General features: G+C 37.4%; 1 protein-coding gene across 1 annotated transcript in view; it reads left to right on the forward strand.

The window, feature by feature from the left end:
* The window catches only part of TMPRSS3 (transmembrane serine protease 3), a 269,277-nt gene that overhangs the window by 183,502 nt on the left and 62,683 nt on the right, over positions 1–23,092 (forward strand). The window contains exons 7-8 of the mRNA XM_053705154.1: positions 6,421–6,464; positions 22,156–22,333. Of these exons, the coding sequence (XP_053561129.1) occupies positions 6,421–6,464; positions 22,156–22,333 (222 nt within the window). The remainder of the gene's footprint in view (positions 1–6,420; positions 6,465–22,155; positions 22,334–23,092) is intronic.

Below are 23,092 nucleotides of genomic sequence, written 5' to 3' on the forward strand. Positions count from 1 at the left end.
AACTTGTACTCGATTGTGCAAAAGGAAGTAACCTTACCATGTGTCTCAGACCGAACGTCTTGTAATTCTCTGTCTGGGAAATTATATATCTATCAAATCTATCTATTTATCTATCAAATCTATCTAACTATCAATCGTATCTATCAAATATATATTGCATCTATTGATCTATGTAATCTATGTATCTATCTATCAAATCTATCTATCTCATGGCCGGACTGTTTTGTGACAGCCACTGGTGTTTCGGCCAAATGTCCGTTGGACAAATGTCCATCGGCTAAAAGTCCGGCCACGATTGCACGCGCAGTGCCCCAAATTTGAAGTAGGAGGACCGACCAAGCATCTTTTTCCATCTCCCGGTTCCTAAAATCCATGCCATATACACATCCCCTGATATGGGACACCGCAGTGGAAGGTACCTGGCCACAATTTCTTTGCACAAAAGGCAATCCCCAACCTGTACTCGATTGTGCAAAAGGAAGTAACCTTACCATGGGTCCCAGAACGCACGTCTTGTAATTCTCTGTCTGGGAAATTATATATTTATCAAATCTATCTATTTATCTATCAAATATATCTAACTATCAATCGTATCTATCAAATGTATATTGCATCTATTGATCTATGTAATCTATGTATTTATCTATCAAATCTATCTATCTCGTGGCCGGACTGTTTTGTGACAGCCACTTGTGTTTCGGTCAAGTGCCCTTCGGACAAATGTCTGTCGTTCAAATGGCCATCGGCTAAAAGTCCGGCCATGATTGCACGCGCAGTGCCCCAAATTTGAAGTAGGAGGACAGACCAAGCATCTTTTTCCATCTCCCGGTTCCGAAAATCCATGCCATATACACGTCCCCTGGCGCCGCAACTGCCTCTGGGAACCTTACCATGGGTCCCAGACCGCACGTCTTGTAATTCTCTGTCTGGGAAATTATATATTTATCAAATCTATCTATTTATCTATCAAATATATCTAACTATCAATCGTATCTATCAAATGTATATTGCATCTATTGATCTATGTAATCTATCTATCTATCTATCAAATCTATCTATCTCGTGGCCGGACTGTTTTGTGACAGCCACTGGTGTTTCGGCCAAATGTCCGTTGGACAAATGTCCGTCGGCTAAAAGTCCGGCCACAATTGCACGCGCAGTGCCCCAAATTTGAAGTAGGAGGACCGACCAAGCATCTTTTTCCATCTCCCGGTTCCGAAAATCCATGCCATATACATGTCCCCTGGCGCTGCAACTGCCTCTGGGAACCTTACCATGGGTCCCAGACCGCACGTCTTGTAATTCTCTGTCTGGGAAATTATATATTTAGCAAATCTATCTATTAATCTATTAATATATCTAACTATCAATCGTATCTATCAAATGTATATTGCATCTATTGATCTATGTAATCTATGTATCTATCTATCTATCTATCTATCAAATCTATCTATCTCATGGCCGGACTGTTTTGTGACAGCCACTGGTGTTTCGGCCAAATGTCTGTTGGACAAATGTCCATCGGCTAAAAGTCCGGCCATGATTGCACGCGCAGTGCCCCAAATTTGAAGTAGGAGGACCGACCAAGCATCTTTTTCCATCTCCCGGTTCCGAAAATCCATGCCATATACACGTCCCCTGTCGCCGCAACTGCCTCTGGGAACCTTACCATGGGTCTCAGACCGCACGTCTTGTAATTCTCTGTCTGGGAAATTATATATTTATCAAATCTATCTATTTATCTATCAAATATATCTATCAATCGTATCTATCAAATGTATATTGCATCTATTGATCTATGTAATCTATGTATTTATCTATCAAATCTATCTATCTCGTGGCCGCAGGTTTTGTGACAGCCACTTGTGTTTCGGTCAAGTGCCCTTCGGACAAATGTCCGTCGTTCAAATGGCCGTCGGCTAAAAGTCCGGCCACGATTGCACGCGCAGTGCCCCAAATTTGAAGTAGGAGGACCAACCAAGCATCTTTTTCCATCTCCCGGTTCCGAAAATCCATGCCATATACACGTCCCCTGGTGCCGCAACTGCCTCTGGGAACCTTACCATGGGTCCCAGACCGCACGTCTTGTAATTCTCTGTCTGGGAAATTATATATTTATCAAATCTATCTATTTATCTATCAAATCTATCTAATTATCAATCGTATCTATCAAATGTATATTGCATCTATTGATCTATGTAATCTATGTATCTATCTATCAAATCTATCAAATCTATCTATCTCCTGGCCGGACTGTTTTGTGACAGCCACTGGTGTTTCAGCCAAATATCCGTTGGACAAATGTCCGTCGGCTAAAAGTCCGGCCACGATTGCACGCGCAGTGCCCCAAATTTGAAGTAGGAGGACCGACCAAGCATCTTTTCCATCTCCCGGTTCCGAAAATCCATGCCATATACATGTCCCCTGGCGCCGCAACTGCCTCTGGAAACCCTACCATGGGTCCTAGACCGCACGTCTTGTAATTCTCTGTCTGGGAAATTATATATTTATCAAATCTATCTATTTATCTATCAAATATATCTATCAATCGTATCTATCAAATGTATATTGCATCTATTGATCTATGTAATCTATGTATCTATCTATCTATCTATCTATCTATCTATCTATCTATCTATCAAATCTATCTATCTCCTGGCCGGACTGTTTTGTGACAGCCACTTGTGTTTCGGCCAAATGTCCGTCGGACAAATGTCCGTCGGCTAAAAGTCCGGCCACGATTGCACGCACAGTGCCCCAAATTTGAAATAGGAGGACCGAACAAGCATCTTTTTCCATCTCCCGGTTCTGAAAATCCATGCCATATACACGTCCCCTGGTGCCGCAACTGCCTCTGGGAACCTTACTATGGGTCCCAGACCGCACGTCTTGTAATTCTCTGTCTGGGAAATTATATATTTATCAAATCTATCTATTTATCTATCAAATCTATCTAACTATCAATCGTATCTATCAAATGTATATTGCATCTATTGATCTATGTAATCTATGTATTTATCTATCAAATCTATGTATCTCGTGGCCGGACTGTTTTGTGACAGCCACTTGTGTTTCGGCCAAATGTCCGTCGGACAAATGTCCGTCGGCCAAATGGCCGTCGGCTAAAAGTCCGGCCACGATTGCACGCGCAGTGCCCCCAATTTTGAAGTAGGAGGACCGACCAAGCATCTTTTTCCATCTCCCGGTTCCTAAAATCCATGCCATATACACCTCCCCCGATAGGGGGAGTAACAGGTATTAAACTGATCAGAATAGTACTACTTAACACACCACTCATATCTGCTGCCACAGTAGATTGCACGCGCACTGCCCCAAATTTGAAGTAGGAGGACCGACCAAGCATCTTTTTCCATCTCCCGGTTCCTAAAATCCATGCCATATACACCTCCCCCGATGTAATCTATGTATATATCTATCAAATCTATCTATCTCGTGGTTGTGCAAATGGACTGTTTGCGGTTGTTTGTGGTGCGTTAAACGGGGAGTTTGGTCTGTCACTGTGAAGCGGGCGTAACCCTTACACTACCTGATCGATACAACATCATACCTGATGTTTTAAAGCACGTTATTCCAAACAATTAAGGAATGTTAGGTGATTTATGCCCTTTATGGCTTAAAACCAGACTCTGCATCAACTATGTAATTTTCCGTGGGAGTTTTGCCATGGATCCCCCTCCGTCATGCCACAGTCCAGGTGTTAGTCCCCTTGAAACAACTTTTCCATCACTATTGTGGCCAGAAAGAGTCCCTGTTGGTTTTAAAGTTCGCCTGCCTATTGAAGTCAATGGCGGTTCGCCCGGTTTGCCGGTTCATTTGTTAAAAGGACAATAAAGTCAAAATTAAACTTTCCTGATTAGGATAGATCATGCAATTTAAAACAACTTTCCAATTTAGTCCTATTATGAAAATGGCGTTGTTCTCTTGATATCTTTATAAAAGAGAATACCTAGGTATTTACTAATGGGAGGTAGCTGGTTATATGGGGCTGCACATATATGCCAATGACAAGAGGCATATATGTGCTGCTACCAATCACCAGTTAGCTCCCATTGCTTTTCTAGAGCTTACCTAGGTATGCTCCTCAACAAAGGATATCAAAAGAACAAAGCAAATTTGATAGCATAATAAGATTTGAAAAGCTGTTTAAAATAACATGTGAACCATGAAAGTTTAATTTTGACTTCACTGCTACTTAAATTTAACAATTCCTTTACAAAGGTTTTTTTAAAAGACCTTGTTTGAAACAGGAGCCTTTTCACATTAGGTCTAAGAGATTGTTATGAAAGATTAAGAGATTTTATGTTTACACTTCTCTGCGTTGCAGTATTCTGTTGTTCCTGGGATTCTCACCACTTAACCTAATGGTGTGATAACACAACCCATCATCTACCAGTGATAGCAAACAAGTTCTGTAGATGCCGCTAGTAGATCTATGCCATATGATTTGGTATTGTACAAAAATATTTCAACTTTGGCTAAAAGTAGGATATTGTTTTTTTTACTTTATACGATTTTCCGGTCATTTTTACCCTTGAAATTATTTTTTTTAATATATCCAGAATAATAGTCCGAGTATTTATTATAATATTGTTAATACTATTATTTTAATAGTCAGACATTTAATATTTAAGAATTGGAAAGCCCATTCTGCTCCTACTTTTTCTTCTGTTCTTAAAGAGATTCAGTCACAAGTTATTTTTGAATCGTTCCAACTACAAATAGTCTCGGAAAAGAGAATACATTTTTTTTAAATAGCTGGCTCCCAATAATCAAGTCCTACCCGCTCGCCATTCAAAAGCGTATCCTGCTGCCATTCTTGAGTTCGGACTCTTTTACAGAACTAGTGTTATTAGATTTTTTTCCCTCCAGATTGGATATCTTTATATATGAGGGTATAGTGGCTACCTAATTGTTTTTGATTTAAGATAACAGGGAATTTCACCATTTTTATATATCTTTAGTAGTATAATTGTTGGCCATTCGACTGTAGGAGAGGGGAGGTTTCTTTTTTCCCCCCTTCTTTGTTTCTGTTGTGTGTTTTTTTGCGTGATTTTATTTTAATGCAAAACATCCCATTAGTGTCTTTCTTCAATCTTCTGCTTTTTGACTCATGTATATCTAAAAATGGATATGGTTGTTCTTTCATGAAATCTTGTCTATATTAGTATTTTCTCTGTATACATTACTACTCCTGTTTTTTTAAATTATCCTGCATGTCGAAGTAAAAATGCAGAAATGTAACTTTTTTGTTTCTTGCTGTTATCTGTACTTTTGGATTATAAATAAAGCTATGGAAAAAAAAAAGCAAACAAGGTCTGGGGCGTCCTGTCTTGGTGCCCCATACTGAGTGCCTGATCCTGGAAATTAAAGTATGACCCCCAGGGAGTTGTCCCTTGCACACCAAATGTTAAAGGGACAGTCTACACCAGAATTGTTATTGTTTTAATAGATAGATAATCCCTTTATTATCCATTCCCCAGTTTTGCATAACCAACACAGTTATAATAATATACTTTTAACCTCTGTGGTTATCTTGTATCTAAGCCTCTGCAAACTGCCCCTTTATTTCAGTTCTTTTGACAGACTTGCAGTTTAGCCAATCAGTGCCTGCTCCCAGATAACTTCACGTGCACGAGCACAGTGTTATCTATATGAAATACGTGAACTAACACCCTCTAGTGGTGAAAAACTGTTAAAATGCATTCTGAAAAGAGGTGGCCTTCAAGGTCTAAGAAATTAGCATATGAACCTCCTAGGTTAAAGGGACACTGTACCCAAAAATTTTCTTTTGTAATTCAGAAAGAGCATGCAATTTTAAGCAACTTTCTAGTTTACTCCTATTATCAAATTTTCTTAGTTCTTTTGCTATCATTATTTGAAAAAGAAGGCATTTAAGCTTTTTTTTGGTTTCAGTACTCTGGACAGCACTTTTTTATTGGTGGATGAATTTATCCACCAATCAGCAAGGACAACCCAGGTTGTTCACCAAAAATGGGCCGGCATCTAAACTTACATTCTTGATTTCAAATAAAGATACCAAGAGAAAGAAAAAAATTTGATAATAGGAGTAAATTAAAAAGTTGCTTAAAATTTCATGCTTTCAACTAAGAATACCAAGAGAACAAAACAAAATTGGTGATAAAAGTAAATAGGAAAATTGTTTAAAATTACATGCTCTATCTGAATCATGAAAGTTTATTTTGGCCTAGACTGTCCCTTTAGCTGGAGAATGTCTTTCTGTCATCCTTCACACCCATGAAATTGCATTTGTTTGTAAATATGTGACATTTAGTGACTTACATGCTTAGGAAATACAATTATAGATCTATGTCTTTACCCCTTTGAAATGTAAATATAGGCAACCCAAAAACTAACATTCTCTTCTCTTTTATATATTAGGGACCATTGCTCTTCTGGAAATGTCACCACTCTTAAATGTGTTCGTAAGTATTTGATACCAACTTTTTGTTTAACAATAGTGAAATTAGTGCAATTTTTGACAACTGCTTTAATAATAGCTTTTATTGGGCAAAATGCTCACAGAACATAAATAGATCAGAGAATCAATGGTTCTGTTTAGATAACTGAAGATAAGATATGAGCACAATGTTTTATGAGTGCACTAAGAAATTGTGCGCAACCACCACATGCCTATGTGCACAGTAAAAGCAATCATTTAAAGGGACACTGAACCCAAATTTTTTCTTTCATGATTCAGATAGAGCATGCAATTTTAAGCAACTTTCTAATTTACTCCTATTGTCAATTTTTCTTCATTATCTTGCTATCTTTATTAGAAAAACAAGAATGTAAGTTTAGAAGCTGGACCATTTTTGGTTCACAACCTGGGTTGTGCTTGCTGATTGGTGGCTAAATGTCCTCACCAATAAACAAGTGCTGTCCAGTGTTTTGAAACAAAAATTGGCTTGCTCCTTAGCTTAGATGCCTTCTTTTTCAAATAAACATAGCAAGAGAACGAAGAAAAATTAATAATAGGAGTAAATTAGAAAGTTGCTTAAAACGGCATGCTCTATCTGACTCATGAAAGAAAAAATTTTGAGTTTAGTGTCCCTTTAAAGCTAAAAGAATATTTTTTGTTAACACAGATATATATTTATTATTTTTAAGTGCCGACATGTTATGCAGTGCTATGACATTAGGCGTATAAGTGCAAAGGGCAACAGACATTGTGTGCTTTTAAACAACCTTTACATGGATGATCTACAGCATTGGTTCTCAACCTTTTTGTAGTAAGTACCCTTACAGGCATAAATTGTTGCCCTCAGTACCCCAACTGCAAATTGTAAATATGAATTAGGTTAAATAAATGGGCAATCGTTCATAACCCTGAATGTTACAAATTGGTATCAGAAATAGTTTTTTGTTTTCAGGAAGGAATGTATTTTAAAATCCAATTTTACTGAAGGAAAATGCAAATCTTTGGAAATAGAAAGACAAGTAATAACGAAATCAAATTGGATAGAAACACACACAGCACACATATAGGGACAGATCACAAGTGGCGAGCTATTGGATTTTTTTCCGCTTGTGCACAAACTATGCTAATAGTTAACTTTTAATTCAGACGGGTTAGCGTGAGTATTAAAAGTTGAAAGTAAAAAGAAAACCAATGAGTGAAACCTGATGCGCTAACTTCAGGACTTCAGATATTGCTACCGCATTACCTTTTTTCTCCCCATAGACTTTAGTGAAGCGCACTGTACATAAAATAACCTAACACTTATTACTCGCATGCTAACCCGGCATGCATTAGACACGCTAAACCCGGAGGTAATTGTGCATATTTTACATGCCTATGTTCTAAGAAAAAGTTATTTTTCTTTCTAAATATATATTTCTTTATATATCTAATGCTTTTTAAAAATGTATCTATATGAATATATACACAGAAAGCAATTTCAGGGTATCACCCTCATCATCAGACATAAGAAAAATATTTATTTTTCTTATGTCTGATGACGGGGGTGATACCCCCGAAAACATGAACTTAATAAAGAAATAGAGGACCCTTTCAGCGACTGCTCTCTGAGGACGATGATGTACTTATTATTATATACTTGGGAAGCACCCTGGATGAAATTTACTAACTGTGAGTGCTGGCTTTTCTACACTTCTACACATCAAATTGATCAGAAACACAGTGTAGATATTTTTAATGTTGTAAATGAATATTTTAGCTGAAAACAGCTGATTTTTTATGAAATATCTACATAGGCGTACAGAGGCCCATTATCAGGAACCATCTGTCCTGTATTCCAATGGCACATTTTGTTTGCTAATCCAAGTTTATCATTTAAAAAGGCTAGTTGGTTATTAGAAAACCATTTTGCAATTATGTTAGCATAGCTGAAAACGGTTGTGCTGATTAAAGAAGTAATAAAACTGCCCTTAATTGGACTAGTTGAGTATCTGGAGCTTCAGCAATTGTGGGTTTGATTACAGCCTCAAGATGGCCAGAAACATTTTCTTCTGAAACTCATCCGTCTATTCTTGTTCTGAGAAATGAAGGCTATTACTTGCGAGAAATTGTACTACTCCCTTCACAGAAAAGCGTAAACTGGCTCTTACCAAAATAGAAAGAGGAATGGGTAGCCCCGGTGCACAACTGAGCAAGAGGACAAATACCTTAGTAAGCACACAAATACCGAGTTCCTTCTATGTGAAAAAAAGCTCAATCCTCAAAAATCTAAAGGATCTCCTATCCGATAGATAAATATGCATACAATGTCACCAAGAGAGGTTGGCGCTAAAAAAGCTCTTCGTACCTCACTGTTAAATCTTTATATTATGTAAATAATATTTATATAAAAAACAAATAGTAATGGTAAAGAATATAATAGTGTTGAGATAAAATAGTGATTTATTATACAAATCAACTCTTAAAAAACCGGATCTATCCGTTCACATTTCATAAATAATCTTATTTTGCAATTTGAGTGCATAAAATCATATGATACACATACAAAATAGTTTTTTGCAAATTTCTTGCAAAACGGTTATTTTCGGGCAAATTAAATGTTAAAAAGTCTGTTTAAATGTCTCTCCTTGATAATGGCAATTCCTCCTTGTAGAATTGATGCAAAAGAAGGGGATTCCTTTTATTTTAGTAGTCTATACAGTGTATCGATGTTTCTTCCTTTACTCACTGTTTATCCACAAAAGTCAGTTGATGTTACGTCATATGATTTTGACTGAATTTGACTGGTCAGAAATCCTTCTGTTTTTTTTTGTCTCCACCAATGGCGGTTATGGGGGCCCATTCATTAAGCTTCTTATGCCGTGTTTCTGGTGTTTTTGCAGCTCAAGAATATCTGTGCAGAGTAACTGACCTTGCTAGTAGCAAGTGACTGGGAATCATACTTCTGAATACCTCGTAGTAAATACTTGAGATATAAAGTACCCAGAGATTCAGTATACTTGCTAGATTCTTAGCTAACGTTAGTGTTTGTTCTTTAGGTGATAATTACAATTGGAATTGTATGTATTGAACACACAAATGTATCCTTCAGCAGCTTCTACGCGTTTCAGCCCTTGGGCCTTTATCAAGATGCCTGAAGGTTCATTATTTCGTCCTTATATACCGGATATCCTGATCTTCATTTGCCTTTGCAGGTGTTTTTGATCCTTCATTAATATAATTAACTCTTTCAAACTTTTGTAACACATTATATATCAAATAAGATCTTTCTTTACAGAATTTTGTACATTTGCACAATTTAAAGAAATACAAGTGATTTTTATTCTGAGGTTAACGATCGTTTAGATCCAAATTATATTCACTTTGAGTATTTTTAACAATTCAAGTTATTCATCGTAGTGTCTATATTTGGATTGAGAATTCAAGAAATATGTAAGTAATATTTGGAAAATATATAGGAACTATATGAAATATATACAATATATGGGAAATATATATAACACCCACTGTTTATTAGCAGTATATAGCAGACTAGGGGTGCTTCGCCTGACGAAACCCAATTCAAACTTACCAAGTGCGGGTGAAACGTGCGTAGCAGAAGTGCTGGGGGTAGCAGCTGAACCTCCCTTTAATCTAACCTGATGACTGTCGTTTGTGGAACTACATAGAGGTAGAGACCGGTTATTGACCCCTGTCAAAAATTTTCTGGAATCCGGTGTTCGCAAGGGTGAGTGATTCTAAATCGGCATACAGCAGGACATGCTGAAATAAAACATCAGCGTCTTCAGACAACTTAAAGGTAAAGCACGGACTATCCAAGGATGGGTCAGGTATGTGAATAAGCCTGATACAAGTATCCGTTAAACCTTTTGAAGCTGAATCTGAGACTTTGCCCATATCACCCAAGCGACCTGGCTTTATTGATTATTACTAACTGCTGGAACATTATTTTTACATAAGCGGAATGTTGAATGAGTTCTCCGCTATACAGGGGTCACATGAAGATTAACAGCTCCTTCTATTTTGCACAGTACCCTTTATGCTTGCACATATTATCCAAACCCTAAGGAGGACCTTGTCTTTAAATTTCACCATTACGAATTAATCTCTATATATTCATAGAGATTTAATCAGTGTGCACACTTTGCTGGACTGTAGTGATTTTTGAATACCTCTTGTGATGGTAATCCAACTAAGGGGAATCATTTCTGACTAGACATCTTGTGCTGATTATATTTAAACTGTGGTATTTGGTATTTCAATTCAATTCAATAAATGAATATATGTACTGTGCGGTCTATAAGTCCATGTGTCCCCCATATGTCTCTCAGCCCTATATTGGATTTTTACTAATTTTGGCATAATAAATCAGTGCTGGCTATAATAGACTTGTTGGTTCTCATGAACCTATTTCTTATTTAAATGTTATATATATATATATATATATATATATATATATATATACATACACATTATAGCCCTTTCCAGCCGCCAAATACCTTGTCATATACTATGACCTCTAGTTATCAACGTGTCTACCTCAAATACGCTGGAATTCCGCAGCGTATTTGAGGCGAGGCTAATTTGCCTTAGTTATCAAGCCCTAGATACCGGCAAAAGTAGAATTTTGTGACGTAAGCTTCGACCCGCCGGACTCAGTCTGACACAGATCGATTCTTACGTCACTACAGATGTTCCACACACAAGTGCAGCACAATCTGACTACTTTTGCTAGTTATCAAAAAACTAGCAGGTACGCTCGGCACTTTTCCGGCCCAGCATACCTGGAGGCGGCGGATCCCATAGGAATCAATGGGAGTCTGACCATAGCGAAAGTTCATGTTCGCTGCTGCCAGATATCCCATTGATTCCTATGGGAGCTGACTACACCTAACACCCTAACATGTACCCCGAGTCTAAACACCCCTAATCTGCGCCCCCCCTACACCGCCACAACCAAATAAAGTGTTTACCCCCTAAACCGCCGCTCCCGGAGCCCACCGCAAGCTATACTAAATATGTTAACCCCTAAACCGCCGCTCCCGGTCCCCGCCGCAACTATAATATATGTATTAACCCTTAAACCGCCGCTCCCAGACCCCGCCGCCACCTACATTATAGCTATTAACCCTTATCCTGCCCCCCTATACCGTCACCACCTATAATAAAGTTATTAACCCCTATCCTGCCGATCCCGGACCTCGCCGCAACTAAATAAATAGTTTAACCCCTAAACCGCCGCTCCCGGACCCCGCCGCAACCTATATTAAACTTATTAACCCCTAATCTGGATCAGCAGGATAGGGGTTAATAACTTTATTATAGAGGGCGGCGGTATAGGGGGGGCAGGATAGGGGTTACTAGGTATAATGTAGGTGGCGGCGGTGTCCGGGAGCGGCGGTTTAGAGGTTAATACATTTATTATAGTTGCGGCGGGGTCTAGGAGCGGCGGTTTAGGGGTTAATAATATAATAATAACTTTATTGAGTTGCGGGGGGCTCCGGGGGCACTGGTATAAGGGGTAGAACAGTGTAGTTAGTGTGGGAGCTTAGTGACAGGCTAGCAATAAAGCTGTCAAAAAGCCGAAGAGCAGCGAGATCGGATGAGTGATAACTCTCACAGTCTGCTGCTCATCGCCCCGTACTTGGTGCGCGGCTTTTTGACAGCTTTTTTGATAACTTAGGCAAAATTTTGCCGGTCCGCGGCGGCGATGGTAGGTGAGCTTAGGCGGGCGTATTGAACCGGCGAAGGCAGGTAAAGTAGACACTTGATAACTACCCCCCCAATATCCCTTTTAACCATTATGCATTTTTTTAAATTAATATTTATATGAAATATTTCAATCAGAAAGTGTATGTATGAGTGTAATAGTTTATTTTAATATATTTATGTTGTGTTTGGTGCAATTATCTTTCTAACCCTTACACTTTACTTATGGTCTTCAAGCTCTCTAATACAGTAAGCGCTAATTTTGTTTGCACTCAACTGCAACTGTTTACTTTTATCTTGTAATATGGGCACTAAATAGCGCAGTTGCAATATTGCTTATCGTGTCGTATCGTATATTACATATATTAATAAAGTGGAAACTATAATTATAATAAAAAATAGTATTTGCTTATAGTTAAAACAATATGTATTATAAATAAGTGTATCTTTGTTTTTGTTTCTCTTTTGAGGTGTTCACAGGTAAGGAGCAGATGTTAAACGTAAATTTTATAGTGTATGGTCAGGTTACCATAGCAACTAACTTGATTTTCAAGAAATCCAATGTCAGATGGAAGTGTTAATCCAACCTTAATTTACACCTACACGAAAAGAGCGACTGCACGCAATGCGCAAAATATTTCAATGGAAACCTGGTACTAAATTGGAGCCGTAAATGACTTTTAGCTGTCAGGAACTTCGGTAGCTTACAGCTCCATTTTTAACAACTCCATTGAAGCGAACCTATAGTCATTTTGGATTTATAATCCAGATAATTAAAGGGATAAGAAAGTTAAAAATTAAATTTGCATGATTCAGATAGAGCATGTAATTTTAAGACACTTTTAAACTTCTATTTTCAAATGTGCTTTGTTCTCTTGGTATCCCTTGTTGAAAATGAATAAGCACATATCCTACATTAGTGGGAAATAACTCCTGATTGGTGCTTGCACACATTTGTCTCTTGTGATTGGGTAATTAGTTGTAGTCAGTATATACCAGGGTTTTAATACAATTTATTAATTATTATTCTTTAAAATAATTCCTAATTAAAATGTATATACGAAACAATTAAAATTAATATTTATTCCTAAATTCTTTAGATTAGTTAAAATGTATAACACATTTAAATATATTAAGTAGAGACTAGCCTTGAATCAATTATGCACGCTTATTCCGTTACAATATTCTATACAGCAGATCATAAAAATATACCCTTAAAATTAACTTTACTCACAAGGAATCACATTAAAATACCACAATAAAGGGGGGACTTCCGGGCGGCGGCCATCTTACTGGTCGCACTGAGCACTTAAGCTCTCTCCAAAACTCACTAATTTTGTGAAGCTGAAACTGGATATATACTATTCAAAATAGCGGAGAAGCTTGTCTGTTGACGACCTGATTTGAAATATAGGATTTTGAATCTTGACGTAGCTTAACTGCCCTCAGTACCGGACTATTCATTCTGAGGCCTTCCCCTATCATTGAAGCCTCAACACCGTCCCCACAACTAGCTGTGCTATGTCCCTATAACTAAGAGTACTATATATTTGCAGCAAATTGAGGTTAAGGATGAAGTACACCTACGCTGTCCCCTACACGCTAACTGAAAATGGAGGATACTTTCTTAATTACTACAATACAATACTACAGGAGCATGCCCAGAGAATGGAGGAAAGAATAGCTGCAATATTTCACCCTGCTCTGCACAAACCTGATAAGGTAAGGTTACAAGAAACCGAGTCATTGGACCCTGACACGAAATATGCAGATAACAGCAGGGAAACAAGCTTCTCTGGAAATTGATGGCTGGGAGACTCAATACTTGGAGACAGTGGATACTCCTAAGCAGCGTAGCCCCAACAGCCTGACTAGCAAAACAAGGGAAGAAACTGCACCTAATCCTGCCATGATCCAGCTCCAGACCAATGATCCAGCAGATGGAGAAATCAGGAGCTGTGCAAGCATTAAAGAAAATCTTCCGGTGATGAAAGAGACCCGCGGCTGCTCTGCTGACATGGAACAACCTTTTCTTGCAGCAAGCTCCGAGCACATACAGCCAGTAATCCCTGAGATCGTAGCTACTCTCTCTGCTATACCAAATATAGATAAATGGCTGCATTTACTTACCACCTCAGTTGCCGTATTGAATAAGAGAGACGTTGCAAACTTCCCGGTCTCTTAACAACCGCCATCTATCTGTGAGTGCACGGAGAAGAGGAGTATACGCCGGGACTCAGACGATCTTTCTTCATTGGCCCAACTGCCCTACTTCAAGCTTGAGGCTGCTAAACCGGCTCTTGAAGTCACCTCACTCCTAGTAAAACCTCCCCTATTTGCCCAGGTACTGTACTATCTGAACTACTTTGGGAACTTGAGCTATGATCAACAGGATCGCATTGGAGTGGGCTAAGAAACTCATATACTCCCTGTTCTGCCCTACTTTAACATTCTTCCCTGCTATATGAATAGCAGCTTGGGGAGCAATAGTAAGAACGCTAGCGGACTCAGCACATTAATTAACCTGTTGTGTAAAATCATGGATAACAACATGTTTTTATATTACATATTACAGGATTATATAATTCTATTTTTGACTCTCTGAGCCACTGTATTCTATCTATCTGCCCATCTTATGGGAATCTATAGTTTTTGGGGTTTTTCGTTGTGTTTTGTTATTTTTTGTTTTTTCTTTATAAACTTAGGAGGTTATGGTACACTAACGCAGTCCCTATCAATGATAACCTTAGGTTAGATGATCTAGAGGCACTTAGGCTACCTAGTTTCTCTTATGTGTTCTTTTTCTATATGTTAGTGATGTGACTACAGCTATTTGTTCCCTGGACATATATTCTGTTAGTTAACATATTTACTATTGTTTTGCTTAAACAATGTTCTCATAGCAGTGCCCCACATGTCAGAACTAAATTCTTACGGAGTCTTATTCAAAGTGGCATTTGTAATGTATAATACAACTGAACAGCCATTTTATCCTCGGTATAATAGAATTTGTTAGCAAAAAATATATCTATCACCAGCAATTGTTGGTACACATTTAGCAAGCAATCCCACATAGTAGTGTCCACATAGTACTTTAAGGAGTTACCCAAATCTAATCGGAATACTAATTAACAGGACTCTACTCCTAAGATATCATACTTCCATTATCAGTTATTTTCCCCAAAGATACAACCTGTTTTATTCTGGAATTTGATTATGTTTGGCAAAGACCTTACATTTTATCATCGCAATAAAAATATAAAACTGAGCTCTTCCCACTATACCCTCATATGTTGTTGTTCCACCCTGTTGTTAGCTAGAAGGCCTCACTGTGTATTGTATGTTATATTTGTACGATTGCAAATAGTAACTGAAGTTATGGACGAGTATTGTCCTTGCAATTACAAATGAAAAACAAGGTTCATCATTTGAGATCCTTGAGTGGTCTCCTATTGTCTCAGATCACCACCTATAACTACCCACCTTAAACATAGGTTAGCGGTCCATGAGTGGACTCATAAGGCACCCAGTTGGTATACAGATTATATGGCAAATATTGTTTATACAAAGAATGTAAATGTCATATATGCATGTTATATTTACTTTTCCTGATTTGAACCATATTTAAGTCATGTAACCATTGTTATCTGTATTGTCTAACATATCTTGATATTCAATATTTGTACACCTTGCATTGAACCTTAATAAAGATTTATAAAAGAAAATAATACATATATCTTAAAATATTAAATATACAGTTGCTTATACTTTACCAGTTCACCAGTTTAAGGATTCAGTTAATATCCAAATAGGTCTATCGTCATATGTTTTAGGGGAATTATGCAAATTTGTAAGATAATTAATCTTGATAGTCTCTTATCCACAAAGAGTGTCCCAACGTATTTGTCTTACAGAAAACTGTGTTCGCACACTGGTCTCTCTATAAGCAAAAATGGCAGCAAGCAGGATTGCAAATAGTCACCAAGCAAAGTTTTCCACCAGGATCCCAATTCCTTGTGTGCAGGGAGTTTTTGTCTGAGACAAAACTCCTCCCCATGTCTTAATCATTCGATAGATTTGTATACGCAGTTTTGTCTGATTGGCTACTGGGAGATGCCATTTTCAACAGCCAAATACTTTTTGGTTATAATACTGGATTTAGGCCATCGGGGGCAGCAGACAAAGACAGTTTCATTTTCAACACTGCTAATAGTAAATACAGTTCTTATATATTTTTATTCAATATACTATCATTTCTAGTATTAATAAGTCATATGTTTAATATACATGGAACCATATAGTGCCATTTAATAAAATTTAGCATGTATTTATAGAGACTAAACATGAGTATATTACTTATCATATTTTAGAAGATGCCTTAAAAGTTGCATTTTTATGAGGGACTAGTAGTATCAATCAATGAAATATATATGTCTATCTGACTTATTCTGTATATCAGCTCATTTGATATACTGGTACATATTTCATTTCCTAGTCACATCTTATATCATAGATATACATGAGTATTATAGTTATTTATTAATACATGTCTCAACAGTGCCCAAGACATGGGCTCAAAATCTATGATGCATCTATATGTCAACTCATTGCATCTTATTTAGAAATATCCTCTCCACATCAGTTCTCCCCTGTAATGTTCATTAGATTTCTGGAAAACAAAGAAAAATGTGTTTATGTTGAAACAAACGGGTTAACATATTTAATTTACTATACAGCTACTTATTAACTTCAGCAAATACTTATTTGTTACTGTTAGGCACTGCTTCTCAGATCCAGATTTTATAATAGAAGTAAATTGTAAAGTTATTTAAAAGTGTATGTTCTATCTAAACCATGAACGAAAAATGTTGGGTTTCCTGTCCCTTTAAGCCCCTGTCTTACAGTCTATTGCTAAGAAGCAGCCATGGAATTTTCATATGTAAATGTATTTAATAACCACATACGTCATCTCACACATTAATCGTGATCTGCTGGAAATGAAAGGGAACAAAATCTTAGCCACAACATTTAAAAAAGATCATAAGCTGTAATTTTTATTTCATACTCACATTTTTGTGATATTAAGTTAAAGTAGATTTGTGTTTTTAAACGCATTTTGTTTCAGAAATCATTTTGTCACGAACGAGTTATTGTTTAGCTTTTCTCTTTGTCTATTTGTATTTTGCACTTTTTTTTTAAATCAGCTAAAATCACTATTTCCTTATGAAGTATCAAATGCTGTGATCTGGTGACAGTAATAGAAATCTTGCAAAGCTGTTAAAATAATGTTATTTAAATGGATATGAAACATTTTCTTTTGTGATTCAGACAGAGCATACAATTTTAAAACGTTTCCAATTTACTTCTATTATCAAATTAGCTTTGTTCCCACGGTATTCTTTGTTGAAGAGATACCTAGTTAGGTGTCTGAAGCACTATATAACAGGAAATAGTGCTGCCATCTAGTGCTCTTGTAAATGGATAACATTCTTGCAAAACTACTGCCATATAGTGATCCACACACATGCATGCTCCTGAGCTAACATCCCTGCAACAAAAGATACCAAGAGAATGAAGAAAATGTAACAATAGAAGTAAATTAGAATGATGTTTAAAATTGCATGCTCTATCTGAATCATGAAAGAAAAATATATGAATAGGAAAATATTCATATTTGCATGTTGGGTTAGCGCAAATGCTAATCAGGTTTGCACGAGAGTAAGGTGTTTTTTCCCCCGACACTTTCTCTCTATTGACTTCTATGGGGGAATACTTGAATGCACATGCAATATTCTAACTTCGGATTTTTGCACTCAAGCAAACACGTTTACTTTCAACTAGTAATACGCGCGCTACTGCCGACGCACACAAACACCCGAGATAAACCCTTTACTTGCAACAGGAAGTGCAAAAAGCTTCCTACAGCAGCATTACAATCGGATCATCATTCCTAGTGGCTTGTTCCTATGAATGAACAAACCCCTTTTGTTAATCCAGTTGTGAGGCAAAATAAACTCTATGCAAACTGATTAAACATGAATTTGAGTTAACTGTTCAGCACTCATAATTAACAATTAAACCTAACCATAAACTCCTGCATGTCATTAATTCTACCCACCGACAATTTTATTAACCTTAACTTTACCTTACTGTCCCCACTGCTCTACTGCAACAATCACAAATACACTTCCCTAACACCATAGGTCCAACACCTACTAGATTCCCTCAAGCAATAATTTCTCCTAGGTGTTATCTTCCTTAACACAATACACCCTCCAGGTAAAATTTCCCGGTGGGCTGCAGCACCTGAGGCTGGAAAGCCACAATTTAAAGGGGTGATTAATTGATGCAATTGGGTTGTAAGGTTGATATATAGCATCAATCTGACATTTGTATTTAATACAAAGTAATATACTTTAATTCTGAAAATAATATTGGGGAAGGAGTGTCCCAGTAATTCTCTGCGAGAAAAATGGGGCATGTGCATTCCACCATCTTAATGGAACATAGTGCTGGACTTCATATTTTCCAGAGCTGCATTTAATTTCCAGTCCGGCCCAGCCCTCTTGCAAACCCCCTGAAACCTAATTACTCCACGTCTATCTCCTGAGACCCTCCAAAAAAGGCAATTACTGCCAAATGTCCAACTGTCATCAATTCCAAGATCACTCATTCTTCAGCCTCTTGTGACCAGAGGCTGTTGGTGTCCTCTAGGAAGTGTTGATGCCACTGTATGGCCCCTATTTGCACTCTCTCCCTTATCCTAATAACCAATCTTTAATAAGGAGGGACTGACTCACTGTTAAAGTTAGCCCTGTACATTCTTCTGATTGCCACAGAAATCTAAGATGTGCCGCCCTAGGCTGTTGTCTTATGGCAGTGATGGCTAACCTTGGCACCCTAGATGTTTTGGAACTACAATTCCCTTGATGCTTAGGCACTCTGTTGTCTAATTGAGCATTATTGCAAATTTCGTTCTGAAACATCTGGCGTTATGGTAACTATAGCTCAAATGATAATTGTACACCGTGTGTTACTTTCAATGTGGTAAAACAGGCACATTCTCATGATGTGACTGTAATTGGGAGGAACAATATTTGCAAATACATACTTGTATTGTAAAATAAACAGTAACATTAAGTAGGAATTCAGTTTGCCCTTTTAAAGGGACATAAAACACCAATTTTGTTTTCATTATTCAGATAGAACATACACCATACCTCCCAACATTTCAAAATTCAAAAGAGGGACAAACGGCAATTTTTTTTAAATATGGTGGGCGGGGCTTAAAAAATCATAAGCCCAAAGTAATATAAATAAAATTTTAAATAAAGTCATATATTTTAATATACTTAGGCAGAAAATTAACCACAAGCTCAAACCACTGGTATGGCTATGTGAGCTATGTATTAGCCTTTGCAAAGACATTACTAAATATTTTTATCTTAATTGGACATTTAATAATAAATTCTTTAAAACTGCTCTCTGCATTCTTCATTAATATTATAGTTTCTGGCCTTTAAAGTCAGGAAAAATGCACAGTAGCACAGTACATAGCATACACTTACACATACAGATACACACACACACACACTTCATAGCATACACTTACACATGCAGATACACACACACTTCATAGCATACACTTATACATGCAGATACACACACACTACATAGCATACACTTATACATGCAGATACACACACACACACTTCATAGCATACACTTATACATGCAGATACACACACACTACATAGCATACACTTATACATGCAGATACACACACACTACATAGCATACACTTATACATGCAGATACACACACACACACTTCATAGCATACACTTATACATGCAGATACACACACACACACACTTCATAGCATACACTTATACATGCAGATACACACACACTACATAGCATACACTTATACATGCAGATACACACACACTTCATAGTATACACTTATACATGCAGATACACACACACTACATAGCATACACTTATACATGCAGATACACACACACTACATAGCATACACTTATACATGCAGATACACACACTACATAGCATACACTTATACATGCAGATACACACACACACACTACATAGCTTACACTTACACATGCAGATACACACACACACTACATAGCATACACTTTTACATGCAGATACACACACACTACATAGCATACACTTATACATGCAGATACACACACACTACATAGCATACACTTATGCATACAGATACACACACACTACATAGCATACACTTATACATGCAGATACACACACACGACATAGCATACACTTACACATGCAGATACACACACACACTACATAGCTTACACTTATACATGCAGATACACACACACTACATAGCATACACTTATACATGCAGACACACACACACTACATAGCATACACTTATACATGCAGATACACACACACACTACATAGCATGCACTTATAAATGCAGACACACACACACTACATAGCTTACATTTATACATGCAGATACACACATAATACATAGCATACACTTACACATGCAGATACACACACACACTACATAGCTTACATTTATACATGCAGATACACACACACTACATAGCATACACTTATACATGCAGACACACACACACTACATAGCATACACTTATACATGCAGATACACACACACTGCATAGCATACACTTATACATGCAGATACACACACACATTACATAGCTTACACTTATACATGCAGATACACACACACTACATAGCATACACTTATACATGCAGATACACACACACTACATAGCATACACTTACACATGCAGATACACACACACACTACATAGCTTACACTTATACATGCAGATACACACACACTACATAGCATACACTTATACATGCAGACACACACACACTACATAGCATACACTTATACATGCAGATACACACTTATACATGCAGATACACATACAAACACTACATAGCTTACATTTATACATGCAGACACACACTCACTACATAGCATAAAATTATACATACAGATACACAAACACAGTTATGCATACAGATAGACACACACACTACATCATATATGGGTGTCTGTAATTCATTGTATGGGGTCTTGGGGTTGGCAAGCACATTAGCTGGCAGTCTGCGGCTGCCACTGTTCGTTACACTGTTCGTTACCCTGGTATTAGCACTGCTCATTGCATAAAACTGAAGGCATGCTAGTATTATCACCAGGGGTTAGACGTCATCACTGCCAGAGGTAGGTTAGAGAGGTCACCATTACCCGTGGTCAGAGTGTATACAGCCTTCTTACTCCTACTTAACCCACACACCATTCCTTTTCCACAGGGAATCTAACAGGTATCTAACCCTGTGAGAGCAAAGGCAGCTGCTTCTGAGTATGGGCCCAATAGAATTAAAAAAAAATAAAAAAAATTTTTTTTTAATACCTGGGGCAAATCGGGACAGATGGCTAGCAACCCGGGACAGGGGGATCGACCCCGAAAATCGGGACTGTCCCGCGAAAATCGGGACAGTTGGGGGGTATGCATACACTTTTAAAGAACATTCCAATTTTCTTCTATTTTTTGCAACAATGCTATACATTAGCAAGGGCACTAGATGACAGCACTATTTCCTGTTCCGTAGAGCTCCAGATATGTGCACACTACCTATCTAGATATCTCCTCAACAAAGAATATCAAGAGAATGAATCAAATGTGATAATAGATGTAAATAGGAAACTTTTTAAAAATTGTATCCTCTGTCTGAATCATAAAAGAAAAAACTGGGTTTACTGTACCTTTAAAAATATGACAAAATGTTGCACTTGATTTTTTTTTAAGAAAGGATAAGCAGACAAAAATATACACATTGTTTATTATAAAACTGATGTTTCCCTGTTTGTGATGATTCTCCCACTGCCTCTTCATTGTTTTATATTGTATTGTTTACTTAAATCCCTCTCCTTATTCATAGACTGTGGCATTAGACCTAGTTTCACACCAGTACCGTCAACTCGCATTGTTGGTGGTAACGTTTCTGCTGAAGGTCAGTGGCCGTGGCAGGCAAGTCTCACTTTTCGAGGAATGCACGTGTGCGGGGGGTCACTCATCACCTCTCAGTGGATTGTCACTGCAGCACACTGTGTCCATGAGTAAGTATCCTCTATAGAGTGTTTCATCAATGTGCTAGAGCATTTATTATTACACTCATTTGTGTGTGGAGGGGGTGATAAACACATAGGTAAAATCAGATGTAGATCAGCAATACATTTCTGCTCCAGAGTTGAAAACAGCGAATGATTGGTGACTACCCTCATATGTCACTCCTGACAGAAGGGAAAGCTATTTAAAAAGCAAAACCAAACCAAACTCCTTTTGCCTCCTTGATGTGGTCAAAAATAACACTACAAAGAAGTAGTAATGCTTGTAATTTAAAAGGACACGAAACCAAAAATATTTCTTTCATGATTCAGATAGAGAATGCAGTTTTAAAAAAAGTTTCCAATTTACTTATATTATTACATTTGCTTTGTTTTCTTGTTATTCTTTGTTGAAGAGACATCTAGATAGGTAGCGTGCACATGTCTGGAGCACTACATGATGGGAAATAGTGCTGCCATCTAGTGTTCTTGCTAATGTATTACATTGTTGCAAAACTGCTGACATATAGTACTGCAGACACGTGCACACTGCTGAGCTTATATCCCTGCTTTTCAACAAAGGATAACAAGCAAACAAAGAAAATTTGATAATAGAAGTAAATTAGAAAGTTGTTTAAAATTATATGTTCTGTCTGAATCATGAAATAAATATTAGAGTTTTATGTCCCTTTAAGGCAGGGATGGGGAGCCTTGGCACTCCTGATGTTTCAGAACTAAATTACCCATGATGCTTATGAACTCTGAATTCCA

The sequence above is a fragment of the Bombina bombina genome, chromosome 3 (genome assembly GCF_027579735.1).
Source record: "Bombina bombina isolate aBomBom1 chromosome 3, aBomBom1.pri, whole genome shotgun sequence".
Classification (NCBI taxonomy): domain Eukaryota; kingdom Metazoa; phylum Chordata; class Amphibia; order Anura; family Bombinatoridae; genus Bombina; species Bombina bombina.